Source organism: Netta rufina (genome assembly GCF_964035555.1).
Source record: "Netta rufina genome assembly, chromosome: 5".
In the NCBI taxonomy this organism is placed as follows: domain Eukaryota; kingdom Metazoa; phylum Chordata; class Aves; order Anseriformes; family Anatidae; genus Netta; species Netta rufina.
The window spans coordinates 31,025,239-31,050,550 of NC_140128.1; the positions used below are offsets into that span (position 1 = coordinate 31,025,239).

At 34.2% G+C, this 25,312-nt stretch overlaps 1 protein-coding gene across 1 annotated transcript in view; it reads left to right on the forward strand.

Moving 5' to 3' along the window:
* TTBK2 (tau tubulin kinase 2) overlaps positions 1-25,312 on the forward strand; it is a gene marked incomplete at both ends in the record, with an annotated part of 55,108 nt that overhangs the window by 19,850 nt on the left and 9,946 nt on the right. Inside the window, 8 exons of the mRNA XM_084288436.1 lie at positions 8,232-8,297; positions 8,863-8,955; positions 9,960-10,085; positions 11,793-11,950; positions 13,632-13,848; positions 15,319-15,530; positions 16,073-16,676; positions 21,335-21,583. Of these exons, the coding sequence (XP_084144562.1) occupies positions 8,232-8,297; positions 8,863-8,955; positions 9,960-10,085; positions 11,793-11,950; positions 13,632-13,848; positions 15,319-15,530; positions 16,073-16,676; positions 21,335-21,583 (1,725 nt within the window). The remainder of the gene's footprint in view (positions 1-8,231; positions 8,298-8,862; positions 8,956-9,959; positions 10,086-11,792; positions 11,951-13,631; positions 13,849-15,318; positions 15,531-16,072; positions 16,677-21,334; positions 21,584-25,312) is intronic.

The following is a 25,312-nucleotide window of genomic DNA, read 5'->3' on the forward strand; positions in this document are numbered from 1 at the left end:
AGCACAAATAAAAATAAAAGAGCAATAGAGGTTTACGTGATGTATTTCAGCTGCCAAATAGAATGCGGTAAGCTTCTGAAAATAGAGTTAACATTTTGTTACTGTAGAAAGAATGAAATGTTAAAAGAACAAATAATTAAAAGTACACTTTTGGATTTTCTTCACTAAATCTGCATCAGTCAGGCTACATTATATAGATTTTTGGAAGTAGATGAGGTTTGCAAGATTTGCTTCTAAAGTTTGATCTAATCATTTAATAGCTGAGAACTATTTAAAAATTAACTACTTTAAATAAAAGTTTTGTTTCAGTAAAATGGAGATCTAAGAGTCCAAGATGAATTATTACAGCTTTATATCTTCTTTATAGCTCAGTTCAGTTTATAATTCAGTTCTGTAGCAAAGGAATTATTACATAAAACCAGAGCCACTGAAAGCAAAGCATTCTATTATTCTATGAAAGATGTGAACATATAGCTTCTTTTTTAATATCCTATACATACTCCTTAATTTTTTTACTCCTCGTGTCATCTAAGCCAATAAAGACCTAGAGTCTAATTCATATATATATTTTTTTTTCTTTTAGCTCAGGAGAAATGGATAAAGATTTAGATTTGTATGTCAAAATGTCCTACATGGAAATGTTTTCTAATAGTCATTTGCTGGAGAGACTAAGCCAAGAGGCTTTTTTTTTTTTTTTTTTTTTTTTTTTTCCCCTATAAGGAGGAATCTGCATGAGTTGGAAGAATCATGACCTTAGTCATTTGAGGCTTCATGTCTGAATTAGTGATAACTTGACAGGGAAGACAAGGGTTTAGTTTGGAGAGTTTTGTGCAGACATTGCTTTTTGTATAGAAGACATTAAAGCAACTATTAGATTGTTAAGTTTCAAAAGTTTTTGAAGTAATGCATCAGATAAAGCTGTGTTGTACCAACCAGCGTAACACTATTTATTATGTCTGTCTGCCATAACCTCCTTCAAGGACATATAGAAAGATTATTTAAGGCACAATCTTATAATATAAATATATATATATATATGCATTTCTAGCATCCACTGAACATGATCCTTGCGAGTTTGATTGTATTACTGACAAAGAAGAAATGAAGGAAATCAGCTTTAGCCAGCCAGCTGGTGTTGAGTGTGATAGTACAATGTGAAAAAGGCAGGCAGTGAGTTAATGTAAAAAAAAAAAAAAGTGGAAAAAAAAAGAGTACTATGAATGAAATTAAAGGGTGACACAAATAGATTGAATATATGAATTTCATGCAGTGTGATATTATTTTGTAACATCTCTATGGAATATTCTTGCAGTAATTAAATAAAATGAGAGCTTTAAGAAAACCAGGTATAGGTATTGCCATGAGAGGAAGACTCTTTGTGATTTGGTGTTTGGATTTTTTTGGGGGTGAAAAATAAATAGAGCACACAATCTATTAATATCCTGCCCAAAGGAAAAGTTTGATGAATAGTTGAGATATGAAAAAGATTTAATTCTCATAATACAATGCTCTGTAATTTTTGGTATATATTGTTGGTTTTTTTTTGTTGTTTTTTTTTTTTTTTTCTTTCTTTCTTTCCTGTAATGTGCGGAACACTGATAACATATCCAAGCAATCGAAACAATTTAAATTAGAAATTCAGGTGTGTTGTATATCGTATATCTGTTCTTTATTCTGACGTAGCAGTTCCTTTATTTCTATAGAATGGATAGGTGCTCAGGGCAGTGTGCTACAATATTCCCAATAAGATTTTATTTGGTATTACATTTGTAAAAAAAAAAACAAAAGCAAACAAGTTATTCCATAAATGGTGACATTTACTACCTTCCTATGGTTTTGTATTGTACTTCCCATATGTCTTCCAAATTTTAGTATTTTCATCTCCATACTACATCCAACCTTTCTGACCAGGATCACAATAGTTCATCCTTGCAGTTTCAGGGCTAGGCACATGCTAATGTTCCCCCTAAAATGTGTGCTGATTCACCAGCTGAGTGTTGTCTGTTGAGGGAGGTGGATGTGAGCCATTTCTGTTGACTTTAACCGTCTGTATCACAATACTAATTTAAGTTCTGTCTCTAATTACCAATTTTCATTAAACTTGAAGGAACTGAAAGTTTTTGAGAGCTGTCATATTTGCTTGAAATTAAACGCTATTATAGTGGAAAGACAGATGGTTTCTAAAATTTGGTCAGTAAAATTTGTTTCACGGTGAAAGGAAAAGCAAACCAAAATGAAAAAATAATTTCTAGTTTCTAATGCTTTCTGAGCTATGGATTAACTTCTTTGCTGAGTTAAGAAAAAATATTTTGAATAGTTTAAAAAGAAAACAAGGAATGTCTTTTTTTTTTTTTTACTATAAATATCAGTTTCTCATCCTTAGTTTAGCAGTCTTGAAATAAGTCTACTACTGGATTCATGAAACTTTATAATGTGTGGTATTATCATTGTAAATACTAAATATAATAAGTACAAAGCAATGGAAAATTAATTTCTGAGTTCTCCAGTCTGCTAAGAACATGGGACTTCTGATAATGCAGAAAGACCATAACATTTTTGCTTGTGGAAATTAAGTAAAACAATATTTCTGCTGTCTGGAGAAATTCTCTGCCAATGCATTAGCTAGCTAAAGTAACTGGTCTTTCTCTTAGAATAATCTCTGCTCCAGCTCCTGTTATAAGAGGAAGAAGAGAGATCAGACAAGGCAAAGCAAACACGCACATGGCAGATATGTTCTGTGGAATTTTTCACTGGAGTAAATTCAGGTTTGTGACACATACTGTAGGTTGTTAACACCTCCAGCCCACCAAACTTCTTGTCTGATCGTGAATCAGCTTCGAAAGCATTGCTGTTTTCAGCCAGTGCATCACATTGCCTAAGCAAACACTCCAGATTGAAAACTGAGCAGCTCAGAAACTGGTTTGTGCATCAAATATCTCTCTCTTGGAGGCAGTGATGCTCTTTATAGCACAATCAGTTGGTGCTAAATTTTGATTTGTCACCACATGTCTGTTAGAATCCACAATAACATAATTTAATTGTACTTTTAGATGTTAGCTCAGCTTGTTACCCAGCTTCTGCTGGAACTGGGTAGCGCAGGATCAGACAGCTACAACCAGTTTTTGGAAATCACAGCTTCTGTTTATGTAGAACTGAGTCCAAGTAGTGTATTCTACTGACAGTAGGAGATGGTTTGATAATGACTTCTCAATGCAATTATTCTGGTACTAGTGACCTACGTGCTTTTTATAAAGAGCTGAAAATGTGGCTTTGAAGAGCTGTATATACAGTGATAACTAATTGTGATGTACAATATATTGTAAAGGCAAATTTCAACCGACTGATCTTTCCTTACTGAGGTGATCCCTGAATGTTTCATTTACTTTAAATGTGTGCTAACGCATGCTAGACATTGAATGAATTTGCAAATCCTATAGCCACAAAAAGGAGGGTTGGGAATGCAAATTGTTGAAGCCATTTGGTGTAAAGAAAGGTAAATCCTGGAATTATATTCCCATTGGGTGGAAAAAAAAAAAAAAAAGATTAGGAGATTGACTTTTTTAAGGGAGAAGAAAGGAGGATTCAAAGGGAAGCAAAGCGGCTGCTTCTCTACCCCTATTAGCTTTAGAATTCGGCTTTAGAGGCAGTGTTGAGAAGGTGATACTCACTGCTTGAGCTGGTTTCTCAATCTAAAAATCTAAAGATGCTTAACTAGTAACAGTCGTTGCCTGGCTGGTGGGAAGAACCTTGGTGTTTGACAGATATAATATATGAAAGTCATTATAGTTTTATTTTTTCATGTTTATTATCTAGTTTCTATGATTGTAGTTAAAAGCTAACTTTTTGCTCTATGTAATCTTTTCAACATTACCCAGAGCAAAAGGCCCAGAGCATTTCTCTAGAGTTACTGAACTGAGTTAAAGAAGTATGATTTTCTTCTTCCACAGACCCTCCATAGACCCAGCAGTTGTGGACAGGTTTGTAAGGTTAGTGTCTCCCATCAATCTGCAAACCACTGTGCTTAGAGGCAATAACTCACTTTTCTAGGGATTCATAATTTCCTGCATGTAGTTTATGATACTTCCGTATGTTTCCAGGGTGTGGCAACCTTCAAAGAAAACTGATGTTACATTAAAAAGTACCTTTACATGTAGCAAAATTATTCTTAGTCAGTGGACCTGCATCATAGGCATGTATTTTCAAAATAGTTTAAGTCACATTTGAAGAATTTAGTGATAGTAATCAAATCTCAGAGAGCTCTGACTTCCAGATCACTGCCTGAGCAGTTCACCAGAAACCCTTTTTTATATGAACTGATCCAAATAGATATGCTTTTATAGAAGATTTGCAAAGTATCTCACTGTTGCTTTTGAGATATTTTGTGTCAAATACATTACCAGTATGAAATAAATGTATCCTTCTTAGAAATTATATTCCTTATTCTAATAAAGATCTAACTCATGTGATCCATATACCCATTACCACTAGTTTAGTTCCTGGGATTTGGGGTGAAATTTTGTAGGGATTCTTTATTTTTTTTCTACAGAAAGTGTGACTGCAGAATCTAAAGACTCTTCCCTATTTTCCCAGTTGTCCATATGCCAATTTGAGATTTGCTTGATTCAAAAGCTTTCTTACTCTATTTGAAGGAAAAAAAAAACACAAACACATAATAACAATAGTTGCCATAAATAAATAGAAATGAATGGAAGCTAAATAAAGCTGTTAAATTATGGGAGAACTGAAGAATAAAATTTGTTACTGGGTGTACTGAATCTTCTGAGAACTGTTAATGGATCCCTGCCATTGAGGCAGCACCTGGATGTGATGGTTGGTCCTCGTATCTATCACTGATAAGAAAACAAAACAAAACTACATTTCAAGTAAAAAAAAAAAAAAGACAAGAAGGAGTTAATTGTTTCATTTTCCTAGAAGGGAACATAATGTGATCCATTTTAATCAAGGGAATTCATGGATGTATTGAAATGTAGATTTCACTGTATCTTTACTACAAATGCCTTCTGTATCTGTATGTTCTAAAAATGCCCTAGATTTTGTTGGTTGTCTAAGTAGGTCACCTTTAATGACCAATAAAATTGGACTTACTAAGCTTTTTTTTTTTCCTCCCTCAAAAAGTAAATGTACTTTGCTCTAAGAAAGCTCATTTGCTGTGGTAGCAGGTTTCTTAGATAAGGGATCTAGAAGATGAGATTATAAACAATGCTTCTGCAAGACTAACTTGTTTTCAGTTGGTGGCACATGAGCTCAGATACGAAAAAAAGAGACATCTAAAAAAAATTAACATGATCAGTAATAGCAGAGAGACAGTTTATTTGAAAAACTCAGTGAATCATTCAGGGAGTTTCTATTACCGCCTGTAATGTTTTTCTGTGTGAAATGTAAGGTGCATGAAGAGCTCTGCAACAGTTTCAGAGGTTTTGCAAATGCTCAGAAGTCTATAAACTCTATGCTGAATTGGGCAAACATGACTTGGGCTACTAGAACCATCATTTATGTTAGTCACACAATATAATTAATTTATTGTTGTTGCATGCCCTTGTAATATCACTATTCTGTAGTAGTCAGCTGCATTACTAAAAGGTTATTTCATTGTTTCTTAAAATGTAGCACGGTTACATATACTCTTAGATCAGATTTATACTACTACACTCTAAGGCAGTATCTCTTCAGATTGAAAAAGGATTTAGATATCCTCAAAGAAGTAAAGAATCCAGAATTCATTTCATGATAAACTGATATGTAGAAAGACCATTTATGCATTTTTTTTCCTGCCAGGTGATTCTGAGATAATTGAAAACATTGGAACTCTCTCTTCCTAGGGCATATAATTTTATGGGTGTATCTAAGAATGGCAGTGACTTTAACATTCAAAAGCAATTGAGTTGATACACAATGAAATCCTTCCTATAGACTTATCTGCAAGATAGCGATGGAATAGGTCAGAGTATCAGTTTCTGTAAACTGAATGGAGTCATTTAGATTCCACATGCCAGTCCTTATTCTTTTTTATTTCCTTATCAGGCAACTGTTTTTTTTCTTGTGATTGTCAAGTAGAAATTGTCGCTATAAGAATATAGGCTTTAGTTCCATCCTACTATTCATCTTTTTCGTTATTCTTAGAAGAATAGAAATACTTAGCTTGGTAATAGTGAACATAGTCCTTTCTTTTTACATTCACATCAGAGATTGAAGACAGTATGTGTATGGTTTCATCTTCTGAAATTTTATCCTCTTGGGATTTACTGCATTTGTATTTATAAGTGTTTTAAAGTTATAGTCTTGATGCCCTTCTAAAGAAATGCTGTTCCTCAAGCTCTTTGGAAATGTACCCCTGTGTTCTGATGGGCTTGGCAGTGATGCTGTATTATTCACATTTGGATGACTTCTGATCTTCAGAACTATTGGGAAGGAGTTTTTTTTTTTTTTTTTTTTCCAAAAATGACTTTATTTTATCCTGAAATTTGGCAGTACCACAAAACATTTTGAGCTATTCTGTTTATTATTACACTGTGCCATGAAGTTTCTGCAACTGCAGTGTTATGCTTTGTTTCTGGGTAATGTTCGGGGTGGAATGTGATGTACTCACAGGATTTAAGATAGCAACTCAATTGTCTGTCTTGCCTGGACACAAAATGTGTTCCAAGCAGCATTTAAACTTAATAAGAATGCGTGAAATCTGTGATAAATCTATATACAGAGCATTGTCTGAGAACCTGTTCATCTTAAAAATATACTAGAAAATGCTCTCCTCCTTACTGACACTGATTCAGCTCTCGATGTACTTTTATTTTTTTGTAAAAGACATTGATAATACGGGCTGTTGAATCCTTTTAAAACACCTTGCTGCATAATCTTGTTGGATTTAATTGATAGGGTTACTGACAGTAATGGCAGCTGCTGGCATACTTAAATGACAGCTGTCAGTGTTGCTTGTCTTGGTGGAAAAGACATTATACCTATACTGTGGGGAAAGACTGAAGGCTTTTTTTTTTTTTAATAGGGTAATTGTTTTATATTGTGATTATCTTCATGTGTGTATCAAACCAGATTTTTCAATGTATTGTGCATTTCAATGTATTTTAATGTAACGTGCATTTTTTTTAATATCTGAAGAATTATTATGGGTCTGGGTTGGACAGACAGATCACTGATACCCTCTTTAAGTATAAGTCAGAGGTGAAGAACAATTTAAGTTTCTTGCGTTCAGTGTTAGAGGAGACAAAAAGAATTATTCATTGGGAGGAGACAAAAAGAATTATTCATTGGGAAGAAAAGAGTACAAAAGAAAGCAAATAACAGTTCTGGCAGGTCTCTCTGGTATATATGGAATGACTGGTCACAGAGGGCAGAAAGGATTGGTTATCTGTCTTAGGCAAAGTAATAACACTTCTTTTTGATTTTTTTTTTAAATATGTATTATTATTATTGGTCATATAGTTCTTTTTGTAACATTTTACTTGAAGGAGAGAAGGCTGGAAAAATATATTCTGTGCTTATAAAACAGCAATTGACTTACATGTATACAATACTTAGCATGTTAGGGAAGAAAAGCTGGTATTTGGAAACTAGAAAAGAAAGAAATATTTTTAACTGACGCCAGTAGTGCAACCCTTGTCATTTATTTTCTAGCCTCAGCTTTCCATGCTGTGGCTAAGAGACGTACCTGTGGCTTTACTTGCTCTTGGAATTTCTCAAGAAGTGTTTGGTTTGCCGATTCAGAAAATAATTTGTGAAAATTTTGCCAGCACATTTTGATTAATATCTGGTTGTCTGCTTGTGCCATTTCATATTGGTGCATTTGAGCAAACTGGAAATAATTATTATGTTTAAGATCCTGTCAGAACTTTAAACCTTAGACTTCTACTAGTTAAAACCAAGAAACATTTCATTATTGGAGAAAAAAGAATACTTCTGGCATACAGGGTTAGTTTTGTTTGTTTGTTTTTTGAAGGATGAGGTAAACAGGACCTGATGCTTCTGGAGAATGAAAACTGACATAAATAGATGGTTTAAGAAACTACAACATATGTTGCTTTCTGATGCCTACGTAGATTTCCATTGATAACTCGTAGAAATAAAATAAATTGAAATAAAACAAAGTCTTAAAATAATATTTGTTGTGGCTCCATAGCCACTCTGTAGATGCCTAGTAAAATAATCAGAGGGTTTATTTCTAACAAAATCTTTTTATTTTTTTTATTCTTTGACAGCCACGAGCTGTCGCTGGTTTTCGAGGAACAGTACGATATGCATCAATCAATGCTCATAGAAACAGAGTGAGTATCTGAATCTGTATCATGTCTGAAATTTGTATCATGTAGCTGAAAGCAAAAAATGTATTTGCTATTGATTTTGGGTTTTGTATTCTTGTATGTCTTTCGTAGAAATTTATACATCTAAATTTTGGGACAGGATAATAAAATTTACAGTAGTTGAGAGTAAAAATGTTCTTCTTGTAGAAATGAGTGATTTTAAGGATTACCTTTGTTCAACAGCCTTGCAAGTTAATAAATCACAAGGTGTAATTACTGAGTTTTGTAAAATACATCATCTTTACTACGTTTCCTTAATATCAAACAGCTCTTCTGGTATAGATATTGGCAAGGCTATTTTAACACACTTCAACTTTTGCTTTTTTCTCTGTATCTTTTATGGAAATTCATTTGTCTTTCATACTTGAAATAGGTGCCCAAATTTAATTATAAGAATTTGTTTTACAGTCGTGATTATATTAATTTTCATGTATAGCAATGTAAGTATCCACAGCAGTGCAGTATCTATCTTCACTTTTGTGTTATAGGTATTTGTAAGCTGCATTAAAATAATATTTCTTTTTCACAGGAAATGGGCCGGCATGATGACCTCTGGTCCCTGTTTTACATGTTGGTGGAGTTTGTGGTTGGGCAACTGCCTTGGAGAAAAATAAAAGATAAGGTAAACGTGGAAGTAAAACTGAAGAGCATGATGAGTATTTACTTCTGAACTGCAAGCAAATGCTATAATAGATTCCACTAAGAATCACTGGTTCATTAATTTTAACATTACGTTTTCTGGTGTTTTCTAGTATTACTTCTCATTCCTAACGTCAAGGTATAAAATGCAATCAAGTTTTATGAACTGTTTTAGTGGGAAAGTATAGTGTTCTTCTGGTTTTAAAATGTTTTAAAAAGCAAAAGTAAGTGTATACATACCACTTACTTTGTAGGTCTGTTTTCACTTGAGTGTTTTTTGAGTTCAGCTGTGGGACACTGAACATTTCTTATCTATTTTGATTATTTGTGAAATAGACATTTCTTATTTGCTGGTGAACAAAAGTTAATCAGTCAACGTGCAGTAGTGCTTTTAGGCACGTATCATAGGTGAAGTATACAAAGAAAACAGTATCTGATTAGCCTATTATTATTATTATTATTTTCTGCTTCTTTTGAAATTATACTAAAACAAGGTTACTTGTAGTTTATGCATTAATAGATGACAATGTGGTGTATAGGTTGCTTCTCTTTTTGTTGGTTTTGATGTACTCATCTTACACAAAGCAAGATTTACTAATCTTCCACAGCGTACTGTGATGACCAAATATACACCAAAAAGTTACTGGACTTCGGATATTTTAATCTTTAAAACATGCTCTTTAGAAGGGTTGGAGTGTCTAATGATAGTCTTCGGTGTCAGACAGCATTCAAACGCAGAAGGAAAGTAAATGGCTTTTCATATTCAATTTGAAGTACATATGTTGTTTTTTGCATATGTACTGACAGCAATGATAGAATCTCTTATCTTGCTATGTGTTGAAGAACTGCCTTCCTCAGTACTGTTCAGTGCAATATATGTACCCAATCTTCCTGGTCAGTATTGCGTTGAATGGCTCTGGGATGCAATGTGAATATGTTGTAGCACAGAATTAAGGTGGTAATATTTGTTGTGTTATTTGCTCCTAGGAGCAAGTGGGCTCCATTAAAGAGAGGTATGAGCACAGACTTATGTTGAAACATCTTCCTCAAGAATTCAATGTCTTTCTGGACCACATTTCTAATTTAGATTACTTTACAAAACCCGATTACCAGGTAAATATTTTTTACGATTTTATCTCTCAGATTTTAAATAGCAGAATTGTATGCTGTTTTGTCTTCAATTTCCTTTGATTTCTTTGTGTAGTCTTGATAGTGATTATGGATTGTTCCACCACAACATTATTTTAATGACCATCTAGTACCATGGAAATTTTACAGTTCAAAGATGTCGTTTTTTCCCCTTTTGGGAACAGTAAGTTTTCTAAAAATTATTGTCAGTTGTTTTGCAGTCAGCAACCTGTTAGGATTGGATGCTATGCTGGTATTATTCTAGGTTCCATTAAGTGCTCCTTAAGTTACATTGATGAAATTGTTTTCTCAGTGATAGTCAGGCAGTTTTCCAAAATCTTGAACTCAGCACCCGCAATATATACAGCTGGAGCACAACATGCAACCATGCTGCCTTTTTTCATGCTGAAGTATTGCCTACAGAGATAACTAGAAAACTAAATAGTGATTTTTCTTTTTTGAAAAGAGTATTGCCTGCTGAAATGGACAGCCTTAGTTTAGTGATAAAGTGGTGGGTGCTGAGAGAACACGCTGTGCTTTTATTCACTCAGAGTTGACCCGTGTTTTAACAAAAAATAAACCTCAAAATTTCACTCTGATCTATGTAAGTATGCAAAAAGCAGCATTTGTATTTGCATCATAACAGAAGTTGTAAGAAAGATTTAAAGAAGAATTATCTCAAAAATTACTTCAGAGAGAGTGCTGAAGGTGTAAAGGAAGAGTAAAGGAGAATGGGACAGAGTGAATTATGGCTTTGTGTGGTTCAATATGTTTTTAGAACTGACTAAGATAGATAGCATTTTGAAGGTTCTTGAAAGTAAGGATAAAATGGATACAATCATTTTGTGCAAGAAAAATGATCTAAACTTCCTATCATTTAAAGTTGCTATAAGATACATATTTTTAAAGAAAGACAGAGAAGACAAATTTGCAGCAGCATTCATTGGAAGAAAGAATGAAAACCAGTTTTAGCTTTTAGAAAAAAAAAAGGTAAAAAAAGTATGATCTTTTGAAATGTTATGAAGTAAGATGTGATGTGATATAGACACAGCCTTCCCACCAATGAATGGAACAAGGCAAAGTTTTTCCAGAGCAAGAGGAATATAGATGCAGTTTCCTTCTTTCTCGTGGACACAAGTTGGTCTACCTGATTTTTCATAGCATAAAATCTGAGGGTAAAGCTTCCAGTCTGAAGTTTCTGTGGGATGGTTGTCAGCATTACGTATCGTATATGATACATGGTTCTAAATAACATAAATATATATATTAATGAATCAGTATCATTCCATATATACTCCTGATTAATTTCCTTGTTTTTAATGGTGTAGCCGAATATATTCTTTCATTCTTCTCTGTTGTAGAGCCATTGGATGCTACCTTGCAGCAACTTAGTCATGTTTGCGTGTGTGTGTTTCTGCCTTTTTTGCCTCTTTTCTGCTGGAAACACAGGGTTTATTTGTTTGCTTAAAAAAAAAACAAAAACAACTAACAACACAAGTTTGTATATCTAGTCTTTGAAATATTGGAAAATGAGAAATGATAAACATAAATTACTGTGTCCTTTTCTTAGAAAATTGTTGTCAGTTGAAATCATGAAGAATAGGCATGCTAAATTATTACTGGAAGATATTTCTAAATTGCTTGTTCTCAGTGACAAAAATGAAGCTTATTAACTTTTTCCTTCATTTTTAGCTTCTCATGTCTGTGTTTGACAACAGTATGAAAACATTTGGGGTTATTGAAAGTGACCCTTTTGACTGGGAGAAGAGTGGAACTGATGGTTCTCTGACAACAACAACAACTTCAACCACACCTCAGTTACACACTCGTCTTACGCCAGCTGCAATTGGGTATGTATGCATTGTCTGTGGTCACTAAAAAAGCAGTCACAGAGTGCCACAGGAAAGTTATTATTATTTTTTTTTTCTGTTGGATGCTGAATAAAAAGAGACTGTGCACATTTGAATAATCTCCATTTTTCAGGTTCCTGTTTATACTATCGTGAAATATCAGCACTGTAGTTTGAAATTTAAAGCATTAAAAAATGGTAGCACAGGAAATTATATGTAAATTTGCTAGTCGATCCTTTGCTAAATCATATTTTCTAAAATTAAATGATGTATACAAAGTTTAACTGTGGGAACCCGTCGTCTTCTGCAAGCCTTGAATGGGCTATTACCTGCAATTTCCTTGTAACTCTGAAAAATGAGTGGATCATTACAGGAAATTTGGAAATAGATTTTCCAAATATATGTTTTTCATATGACATTTAATATGGTCTTTGAGAACTGTGATTAAGTAAATTGGATGAGATATAATGCTTAATAAAACACAAACTCATCTCAGGGTATTGGAAAACTTAAATGTTGTTTATGGATGAGGAGGAAGAGTTTGTGCCTGTTTTAGGTGTTGGGTAGATCTAGTTTTATCTAAGACTCACAGAGATCATGGTGTGGGGGTTTTGACAGCACGGTGAGGCTAAGAAGTTCCAGAATTTCATGCAGAAATTTAATCTCTTTGTTTTTTTGCAAATGTGCACTTATAAAAAGTTATTTGAATAGCATCATTAGAACCCATAGAGTATTGACTGGGCTATGGTTAAAATTGCACTATTTTGAGAGGGAATATATTACTTTCATATATACATATGAAGTATGTGCATGTGTAAGATATTTTCAGACTTTACTACTACCTTTATTTTTATTTGAACAGTCATGAGTTTGTCAAACTGTGTTTAAACTTGCAATCCAATCCAAAGGTAGATCTCCTCTTAATAAAAAGAGAAACTGGAGAAAACAAGTAGAAAGATCAGACTATAGAAAATAGCATTTGCTAGCATTTGTTTTTCATCAAGAAAAAGCCAGGTACTATGATAAAACTGATTAACCACATTTTATATACTATCATCCATTCATTGTATTTCTGTACAGTATAAGAAGGAAGACATCACAACTCTGTAAAAACAGCCCAGGATATTTATCAATCAAAGAGCCTTTTTGATTTTAGGAGTACAACCTATATGAAGGTTTTCATAGACCATTCCTATTCCAGAAAATATTAAGAGGAGAAAATTATTTCCAGTTACTATAATTTGTTATATGCTCATACTGCAATTGATTAATTTCATTCTAAAAAATAAAAACATTTTTGACCGAACAGTGTTTATTAATTGTTTTCATCCAACAACAGAAGAAAACAGTATTTATCCAGTGCTTTATAATAGATATGATCTCTAACAAATTTACTCCAGAAATTGCTTTGAAAACATACAGGAAGTAGTCTTTAAGTGATTATTTGTTGGTTTATTCCTTTTGTTGTGTGCCTAAATTAAAGAAACAGAAATTGTGAAACCTCAGAATTAGCTTTTTTTGTATTGAATGAATTACAAAGTTTAGTTTCCTAAAGAGGCCTGCTTTTGCTTGTAAATTATTTTTTACCTTTTATTTTAATAGGATGGAAAATCATTTAAAGGAGCACATTAGAATCTCAAAATTTTCACCTTTCCAATATTTTTTCTTACTACTTCTGTAGAATTGCCAATGCAACTCCTATCCCAGGAGACTTGCTGCGAGAAAACACAGATGAAGTGTTCCCTGATGAACAGCTTAGTGATGGAGAGAATGGTATTCCAATTGGTGTCTCACCAGAGAAACTACCGGGGTCCCCTGGCCATCAACGTCCTCAGGAAAAAGATGTTTGGGAAGAAATGGATGCAAACAGAAACAAAATAAAATTGGGGATTTGTAAGGTATTTACAAATCTGTATTGTAACGATCTTCAGTTTCCTGTCCTTATGATGCACATAAGATGTAATTAATACTGCAGCTATGCTAGTATGAATCTAAGAAAACAAGATTTATGGCAGATTTATAGCCATCATATTCATTTAGACGTGATCTCAATTTTTTCTCTCTGAGTGAAACCAAAGCAGATTTTTTGCATTTTGTATGTGTAAAAATTAGATACAGAATATACAAAAACCAGTTTAATGTTATTCTTCAATTGACAAATTAAGATTAATTGTGATTAGTAGTATCCATTTAATTCATATGTTGTTTTTGTCTCCATAAGATATGATACCTTCCTACTGATTCAAAGAGATTCATGGCCTAATCTTCTGGAGAGAATGTTGTTTAAGTTTGAAAAGTGATCCTTTGAGAAGTGGTTCCTGTCTCTCTTGTTCAGAATCACAACATATTTGCAGACACAGTCACTACACTTCACATTCAGAGAATGTAGCCCTTTTCCTTGATTATAAAAGTATTTTGAATAGCTAAAGATAGATGTGTTACTGAAAAGTTTTTTAGGTAGCTATCTAGTTTTAAGGCAGTTATTTCCTGTTTGCTAGAAAAAAATGTACTGTGTAAGAGAGTATGACACAGGTGCCTATTTTCAAAAGTGATTAACTTGTTTACATTTCATTTTATTTTATTTTATTTTATTTTATTTTATTTTATTTTATTTTATTTTATTTTATTTTATTTTATTTTATTTTATTTTATTTTATTTTATTTTATTTTATTTTATTTTATTTTATTTTTTTTATTTTATTTTTTTATTTTATTTTATTTTTACCAAAGAGGGAGAAGGCAGATTGCTCTGGTTTAAACGAATACAATTTTTATTAGTTGCACCTGCTGAAAATAAAGATGATCATGAATTCCTAGCTCTAGATTGTGCTAGTTACTATACAAGATAGAACGCAGTTGGAAAAATAGTAATTCTAAGTCATAAAAATACCTAGTAGATTTAGTGTAGTGTATAAGAGTGTTATATGCTCCAGAGAATCATAAAGCCAGCTTGGAAACTAACTTTTCTGTAGTAAGAGCTCTTGGCTCCAATGCAGACTCCAACGCTACTAAGTGACTGGCTTCAGACTACTACTGAGGAAAATTTTTGAGACAGATATGAAAAAGCAGTGTACATTTAAGCACAGTACCGAGTTTTTGAGACTCCTGTTCTCAGACCTACACAGAGCTACTGTATTACTAGTAGTATGTTACTAGGCACTTTTTATCTTTGGTAGGTATGTGCTGAAGTAAACTACCTTAAACATGACCTAAACTACCTTAAACATGACATAGACTTTAGGAACTTTCCAAATACAAATTGGCTTACCAGTGGATAAAAACTTGGATGGTATTCACCATATAATACCGTGTCTTCCTCTGTTTTGCCATTTCTAGTGAGTTACATTTTTACTTTACTTTCTGCACAGGCTGCCACAGAGGAGGAAAACAGCCATGGACCAGTGAATGGAATGCTTAATGCACCGAGTCTCGGTTCTCCAATTCGTGTCCGCTCAGAGACTACCCAGCTAGACAGAGATGTCCCATTAGTTCGAAAGTTGCGCTCAATTCACAGCTTTGAACTGGAGAAGCGTCTGACATTGGAGTCAAAGCCAGACACAGATAAATTTCTTGAGACCTGGTAAAGAGATTATTTCTATTTTATTTTTATGCTTGGATCTTTTCAGAATATGTAGTTAAGATAATCTCATCTTTCCTCTATTACTGTATCAATTAACAGTACTGTGAAAACCAAAAACAGTTTGCTGAGTAGTGCTTATGCAAGCTTATGAGCAGTGCTTATGCAAGCTACAGCAAACGGTATTCAGTATGTGCATAATATTGCTCAATTAATGGATTTTGCCACTAGGCTTCTGCTTTATTTAAGAAAAAAAACACAATGCTAGTCTACAGCTAAAGTCAGACTTATACTCTGGAGATTTTTTTAATTTCAGGCCCTAATGGTGTAATGCTGGTGTTTTTTTATGTTTTTCTTTATTGGGACAGTACAACACATCCTAAATAAGAATCATGACATCAGGTGCTCAGTAGAGCTACTTTATATGAGATGAGAAAGACAGCTTGCAAGAAATTTTTATATAGATCTAGTTTTCCTCTACTGAAGATAATCAAATGTAGCTTACATCATTCGTAACTAATTCAGATATTATTTATTTTCTTAAGTTTGGAGAAGATGCAGAAAGGCTTGAATGCTGCGGCAGAGACTGCGGTTGCTGCTGTTCCTCCTGTTTCTCAGAAAACACCCAATCCTGCTCCTGTGACTGCACGTGTGGACCATGTTTGGCACTATGATGAAGAATACCTTCCAGACGCTTCAAAGCCTGTGTCAGCTAGTTCTCCAGAACATGCTGATGGTGTTGTTAGCAGTGGATTTGTAGCTGTCAACTTAAGCTCCTGCAGGCAGGAGGTTGATTCTAAAGAATGGGTGATAATAGATAAGGAACGGGACTTGCAGGATTTCAGGACAAATGAGGCTTTAGGGCACAAAACAACTGGAAGTCCCTCAGATGAAGAGCCAGAGGTACTACAAGTTCTAGAGGATTCCCCTCGAGAAGAGCAGCCCAGACAGGGTGGTTGGGCAGGAAACAGTGTCCATGCCAAGAACCAAACCTCAGGGGTGGAGTTTGTTCTAGCCATGGAGTGTCATCCTGCTGCTTCCGAACAGCTTACAGATAAATTGGAACTTCTGACCGGAGCTGCTGGACAGCTTCTTGCAGCCACCCCTACAAGTCCTATGGAAGCTCAAGCAGAAGGAGCGCTCACTCCGGTAAGAGAAACAGTCACTGTTTTTATTAAATCTCTATTAGAAATTCTATATGAGGAGATAATAACTTATTATGAAAGTTACAGCCAACTCAGTAGAAAAAGAGAATTCTGACAGGCTACTTGCTGATTATAAGGTGCGGAGTATCTGCTACGGTGAAAATAAGCTAGTCAATGTAATTAACTATAGCTGTACAATAAAACTTCAAATGCACTTATGTTCTCATAGGAGATGCAAGATACTATATTTCACACAAGATTATATTTTGATGTCATACATTGTGAATTTTCTAGATTACAGATTCATTTTGTGTTTTTCAAATTAGAGAACAGTGTTGAACAGCAAGATTTTTGACACTTTAATTCAAAATACCAGTTGCACGAGAATTTTTGGTATGTTAGAAACTTGTGAAGATGAAAAGTTAATATAAATTGCTCGTTTGTTTTCAAAGTTTCAATTTCTATACTTGAATGCTAGTTTTAGTGAAAAAACAAAAACAAAAACAAAAAAGAACACACACAATCAACAGAAGGAGCAACATGTAATCCTGTAGAAAATACAAATTATCAGATGCTTTTATGTCTAAAACCGTTAAAAGCCAGCTTGCAATTTTGTATATAAATGTAGTATCTCACTGTATACAAACTTGGCTCATTTGGGGGAAATGGCTACCTTACTTAAAACTGAAAGCAGAGGTGATGGAAATGAATAGTACATGACAACAGTTAAATTAATGGACAATAGGATTATCTGGAAAGGTAGCAAATACTGTGCAGAAAGAAAATACAAATTGTTTGGTTGATTTATAAATCAACCAATCTGGAAACAGAGTGTGTCTATCCAATGTGTCTATTCTGACTGTGATTGCAGTTTGTGGTACTCTTTCATCTAATTCATTAGCCCTTGAATTAAAGCCAAAGCCCAGCAGAATATGTTGGGTGTCTTCTGTTGATGGTATTCCACTTCACAGAAAAAATAGCTAAATATTTCTTGAGGTTGGTACTGGAAGCTGCTTTTATAGGTGAGTGTCCTAGTTGCTTTATAGAGAGACATTCATATATATGTGGCTTCACGTAGTAGTTCTCTCTATTGCAGAATCCTGGTGACCTTAGGAAGCTGTTTCAGAGAGTCCTTTTACTTCTTCCTCAAAGCGTTTGCCCACCTGAAACTGTTCTTTGAATGTGATCCTTGTTCATGGACTTTGAGATGACTGAAAGATTGTCTGCCAAAAGTTTTGTTTCCAGCAGAGCTTTACCTAAACAAGCAGATTCTTTTAGTTGTCAAGTATTTGTAAGTTGCAAATGGTAGCTGAACTCTCTAGTATATCATCTGCTCAAGAAGTGAGCCAAATTATGTGAAAGATCATATTCTCCTCAAAGATCTATACTTAATGTTTGGAGGTAGCATGAAAGGCCATTAAACTCAGGCAGAACAGACTTCCCTAATCTTCAAAATATTTGTTATGTGAGGTTTAAAAGTTGCTATGGATTTTTTTTAAACACTTTTGTTGTTGAACTAGTCTTATCTGTATTATATAATAGAAATCCATCTGACATCCCCTACAGAAGTAAAGCATATTAATGGTAAGTCGTGATAAATTTCATGTGATGCTATATTTTTTCTGTAATAGCATCGATTTTTTTTTTCTTTACCACACACAAAAATGTCTACCACTAATCTCCTGGGGCTCAAAGAGACTGTGCTCTGCCTGCTGGTTGGTTTTATTAGCACTCCTGATGTATAACTGCTGCGAAAGCCATAATATTTAGAGAAGAGAGTCTCCTTTGAATAGATACAAAGATAACTTGTACAGATAACCACCAACCCTTAATAAAGCCTGATAGGCCCAGAAAAATTTATACTTCTCATACTGCATGGTTTGGTTCTTCAGATGCTTCTTAACATTGGACCACAGAACAGTTAGATCAGGCTGGGGAGCAGAGTCAAAGTTACTTGATATCAGTGTGAAATGCCTAAGATGATATGTTTTCAACAACAAAAATGCTTGGAAAGACTTTGCGCAAGTTGCATAGTGAGGTTAGTTATAGAATCATAGAATCAGGAATTGGAATGATTGTTCTAAGATCATTTAGCCTTTTACCTAGTACCAACCAGTTCACCAGTAAACCATGCTACTAAGTTCTACGTCTACACATCTCTTGAAGACCTCCAGGGGTGGTGACTCAATCACTTCCCTGGGCAGCCTATTGCAGTTCTGCACAATCCTTTCAGTAAAGAAATTTCTCCTAACATCCAACCTAAACCTCCCCTGGTGCCACTTAATGCCCTAAGTGTTTACAAAACTGTAACAACCTTAACTACAATCAAATGGTTTTGTTCTTTCGTAGTTTTGTCTAGGTAGTACCTTCCTGACAAACAATACAAATAATGAGCAAAGGGTTGCGTTTCACTTTCCTGCTGATTTTAATTATATTGCATCTGTTACTAAGAGCAAGCCTGGATCCAAGTGTGTAAGTTTGGGACCATACATCAAATGACATAAAATAAGTATTGCTAAACGGGTTTAAAAGTAGATATTGAGATTATAGTAGTATAGAATAGTAGCTTTATTTAATTTCTGAATAGTTTACTCATTTCCAATGACTTGCAACTGTAGGACATTGGCATTCATAGTTATCATGCTTATGAATATACCTCCCATATGCATTTCTAGTGACCTACTACATTATCACTTAGTAGAAGGTACAATGAATTATGTTCTTTGAGCTTATTCTGAGAACCTTAGAATTCTGATAGGTTTGTTAAATATGCAAACAATTAATTCATTTAATGTTACAAAACATGAACAAAATATTTTTACTGTTGTAAATGCATTTTAAATTTTATTCTTCTTTTTATGGGAACAAGGCTTTATTGCTCACTAAGTAGTAGCAAGGGTGTTTCTGTATGAGAAACTGAAGGTTCATATACTCACCCCAATTTTATTTTCTCCTGAAGGAAAGAAATCACTGGTCTTCAGACCTTCCATTTGTAGATAAATGTTCTTCTTGAAATCATGTGTGTATGTGTATTTCCTGTAATTGATGATAACATTTCTTACCTCTTTCAAACAGCATCAGCACCCCTAATAGGAACGTAAGGTTGTAGTAGTTCAGGAAGGAAACCTGAACTCAAAAAAAAAAAAAAAAAAGAGGAAAACATGTAAGTTATTGGATTAGTGATTTTTTAAGCTTAAAAATTTACAGCAAATTGTGCTATCTTCTGTGAAAAAGCCTGGCTGTAAGAGAACTAATTTTCATGTTATCAGTCATAATAACAGATTCTATGTGCTATAACCAGATTACCCAGCACATATCAGTTTGATCTGGTTCAGTCATGTGCTCCTGCTCACATTTCTGTTGAATTACTCGTAGCATGCTATGCTGACTGTATGCTTTCATGTTGCAAAAGGACAGACAGTACTTGGTTTGCTGTAACATCTTCTGGAATGAAGTTCATTTGACAAAATAATTTGAACTGAACTAGACTGTTCAGGAATTTATATTGGGGCAGCACTTTGCATCATAGTGCTCTCTTTTTTTTCTTTCTTGATCTGGTTCTAAGAGCCTAGTGCTGGACCTGCTGTGTTGTTGAACCATGGCCTCATTAATGTACCGTGTTTGGATTGAATTGCGATGACCTTTATATTGTGCATGTACAAAACTGTTTGCAGCATATGATATTTGGCAAGCAGATATTTTAACAAAGAAATAATAACAGTGTTAAAGTAATCCAATAGATACCAACTAATGCCATTTTCAACTTCAGTTTAAATTAAACAGCTGTTTGCTCTGGTCACACTTGGTTGGCAACCTAATATAAAATATATATGCATGGTAATAGAAGTTGTTTGACTGTGAATCTACTTATTTTTTACGACTTGGTAATATTTTTGAAATTAGGATTTTATAGACTGAGGTGCTACTATGTTGTATCAATGAAACTGCTCTTAAATTTCCATTTATTTCATAGTTCTTAGCTGTATAATTTTCATGCACCTTCTATCCTCAGTTGCTGCTTATGAGATGCTGGAAATTCTTTTTTTTCTCTTTTCTAAATGCTTGAGTGATGGACGTAGTTCAAGATGAAGCAATTATTGATGGATGCTCCAGGCCTGTGTCAGTATGTCCTGCAAGTTCTGTCCCACGTTTGGGAAATTTCATCAGAACTGTTTAGTGCTAATCTTACTGATTAATCCTGTACACTATGGTTCTTAATATGCACTGCTATAGCCATAGCTGTACAGTCACATTTGTAAAGCATGCAGTGGGTGCATATGCTAAAATTGTAGTCGTCACAGAAAACAACACTGCTGCATGGATGTGCTAAGCATTTTGCAAGGACCAGCCAACAATCAGCTAGCCCCTGTACAAAGTGTCCTTGGAACAGACCGTGTGAATTTATTAACTGTGCCCTAGATTCTGACTGAATGACAGAAGCCAGCAAGAGAGCGGATGATCTCTTCTGACGTTGGGTTTTTCAAAGTTGATGGAAAATCTGACAATTAGACTTAAGATGCCTCTTAAATTATCAGCTCCAACCTGAGAGAGAATTTTCAGTGGAAACATCTAGGAAAATGCATGTATGCAGGACATAAACAAGAATTATTTAAAATACTGATTTTTGAACCTTATTTTTTCCTCACCATGTTGTTCTCACAGCTCAGCTCATCTCACATGCTGCATTTCTCCACTCCAAGAATTTCAAGTCCCCTCCTCCGCACCATGAGCCCTATAGCCTATCTGTCCATCCACTCGGACCCTCTGAAAGAGGCTGGTTTACCAAGGAGTCAATCAGCTGAGAGCCACTCCTCTTCCTCACGCTCAACTGGTCGTAGGCAGCTTCCTGTCATTCCCTGTGGCAACAAGTTCCCCCCTGTCATTCGCATCTCAAAAGCACAACTTCAGCAGGTGAATAAGCCTCATCTTCATAACAGTGACTGCATTGTAGCAGTCATCTGCAAAGTTTAATTTTTTTAGTTGCTCTGCACACCGGTAATATGCATAGGCTAGTCATACTGCTGTACACAACATCTTACAAAATATTTTGAAAGATAAGGTCAAGTTAGGGAATCTCATTAAGGAATAGAGTCAGGAATATTTTTACGAGAATATATATCGTCCCATTTAGAGGAGGTAAAATTAGAGAGAAGAATATTTAAAGAGATGTTGTTTGGGTTATCATGATCTGGAGCACCGAACATTTCTGTGTGTTCTGGAAGATAGATTCACATCCTCAGAGGTATTTTCTCTTGGAAAAGTTAAGATTAATAAATACAGAAAACAAAGTTTTCTTTCATTCAGAACTAAAAATAATTTTTAAAGGTGTTCCTATAATCAGTACTAGTTAGATTTTTAAATTGGGAACACATATTAAAATTTGGAGTACTGTAAATGATTTTAATGTTAGAAAATAGGATTTACAGCTAGTCACATTGCTACTTTGGCATCAATAATTCATTAATTGTTTACAGTATGCAAAGCAAAGGTGGGAATTAACGGGAGTAATGGCTAATGGAAATGTCACTAAAGAAAGTAAAGTTTTCATAGTTTTGTATTCCCAGTTTATTTACAGTATGAGAAAGATGAAGGCTTAGAATCAAATTGAAGTAAACCATAATTTGTGTATTAGCTGTAAAAATTTGCTAAGCAGTATCAGCTCACATTGACTGGTGAAGCAGTATGATTTAGCATTGATGCATAAGACCGTAACATATCATCATCATTTTACCATTAATATTTAATTTGGATTATATTTTATGTTGTCTTTTATTTCCAACCTATTTTTCAGTATAACTATTTATATGTGAAAGACATTTTTCTTCTATGAAGCATGCACAGGAGTATTGCTTTTTTAAAAGTTATCCATCAACATTAGAATCTTTCAAACTTCAATATGATCAGTGATGAGTGATAACAAGGTAAAAAAAGCAGTTAGTGTATTTATGCCAGCATTTGGTCTTCCTACCCAGAAAGCAGTATTTTTTTCCACAACACTTCTAGGCTGTTTTTTATCTAAATACAAAATTGTAGTAGTTCTGACCTCAATTTATGGAAATGGACTAACAGTAACTCACAGAGGTTCATTATTGTGAACCTGACGGGATATGGGATGCCAGAATACCACATTCTTCATGATGACTGAAGTATTGACTAGAGAAAAGGACTTTGTACAAATTAACTTATTAGAAATTAAGCTTCAGCATTTGTATTCTGGGATGCAAAATTACTTTTTTTTTTTTTTTCCCTGTATATCTATGATCTAAATTTTTCAATCCAAATGTATTGCAGGTGACATTAGCAAGCTCCTCACAATTCTCAAAGTAGGTTTTCATACAGAGTTTTCTCTGGCTTCCTTAGTACTCAATAGATGAATACAGCTGCAATATTAATGGGGGCTTTGAAGTGATATACTCTTTTGTCATGTGAAAAAGAATAGATATTGTACCAGGTGCTGCTACTGAGCAGAGTGGAAAAGGGAAAGGGAGAAGATTATATACAACATTCAGAGCCTTCTCTTTCTTTTTACCTGGTAAGTCCCTGACTGCTGTGTTCCTTTTCAAGCTGTGATTTTTGACAGTCCGGACTCTACTGAGAATGTACCTTCCAGTGTTTCATTTGCTGTGGAAACTACAAGCACATGAATCTTTAGTTTATTCCAACAATGAAGGCCTTGTGTGCTTTTTGGCTCACTGAAGAACTGACATACTTTTACTGGTCCTTCTATTTTCTACATCACAGTAATGTTAGGTACTTAGCAAGTATGAAAGATAAATATGCATGTTAATGACACGAAGCACTTCTCCAATTAAATACTAAAAATAATTTGAATACTATTATGTATTATACTGTACAAATATTTGGTATTGAATATATTTTCCTGTATTTCCTACTGTTTTCCATTTTGTTCAACATTGATAATTAATGAATTGCAGAGGTCAGGGATCTCTACTGTTGAATTTCGCTTCATGTGCTAAAAAGTAAATGATGATAACATTTGTTCCTGAAATCAGGCAAGGGAGTTTTCTTTCCTGATTGTTAATGAGTGAGGCTTCAGGAGCTGTAGTCCAGCCTTCTTTAGTTTGACATTACATAGGAAAGATCATGAAATTTCTGTATATTCTTCACTCACTAGTGCATTGAAGGTTATAGGATGTAGGTCTACTTTGATTTCTTCTATAAACATAACTCCTCTCTTGCCATACATATATGATGTAAGACAATTGGAGTGGTTTGTTTCACCTCTCCTTAGTTACTCAATTTGCAGCATTAGAGCCAACAAAAGACAGAATGAATTCTTTGACAGTACTTGAATCTGAAAAGTGGGGTCACAGTGCTATTAGCATCCTCTTTTTAAATAGAGTGGTCAAATTGTACAGCAAATCCTCCTGCAACATGACGTTTTTCTTTCTTTCTGTGAATTTTTCAGCCAGGTAACTTCTCTGAACTTTGCTCATCAGAGGAATGCATAGAGTGTTGAGTGAGATCCATGGAAAAGGTGATGTGAGTGCAGTAACAACAGGCCAGAGCTGTGTAGGAAAAGATTGCTTAGGTAGATGTTATGCTAAATATATAACTGTTTCTTGAGAAACAATCAGAATTAGTGACCTTCGATTTCAGTCTCTTGGTTTCTCAGATCTAGTTCTCTAATAAGATATAAAAACCTTTTCTAGCTGTGGCAGCCATCTAGAATAAATCTAAATTGGCTGTCTGTTTCAGATTCAGCCCTGAAAAAAGTGGATTCCAGATTTGTATGTCTTTTTAACATATCTTCATTTTTTTAAATACATGATGAGACATGTAGAACAGGGATTAATTTTATTTTAACGATTTTGTAGTTGTTCCTTCTCAGGTAAAGCAGTTGGAATTGGTTAGCACTTTCACAAATACTTTCTCATAGGTCTTATTTTTTCCCAGTAATCTACCTTACTGCAACAGTTTAAAAACTATTTTATTGGTATATAGTTATGTTATTAGTTACAAAATGCTCTGAAATCTTTCCACAAGAGATGCTGTGGAAATACAAGCCACCATGTACTTATTCATACCCAAGATGAGAAGTAATATGCTGATCTGACTTGGAAAAATTACCTTAGTTTTTAAGCATCTCACTGGAATTCAGGTGCCTATGGAAGAATAAGGTAAGACTTGTTGACATGTTCAAGGGGTATTTAGGAAATAAATTTATACCCCTTGTAATAGTTGTTCTTTTATGGATATTGTAGGCTTTTCAGCCAGGAGGGCATGTAAATGTAAAATTTTGCTGTTTTTCATGAACTGATTTTTGGCAGGTATCACTAGTCTGCAATAGCAAGAGATGAATGTTTACGCTGATTTCCACATTTAATAATTGCTTTCTTACCCACAAAGAAACAAAAAATGCAAAATGCTCCTCTATTGTTAGCCTATTCTTTAAAATTATTTTTAGTTTGTCAGTGGTATTAACTTGTAGCTGTCATGTGCATTAGGATTGAATTAGAACTCAACTAGCTAAAGCATTGGTTTAGCATTCTACTTGTCTAGAAATGTCAGTAATGGATATATTTGTCCAATTTAGATATATTACGTTATCAAATAGTTTTGTTCTAGAATGAAAAGAGGGAAAGAACTCTTTTCTCAATGAGGCTGATTTTTAATGCT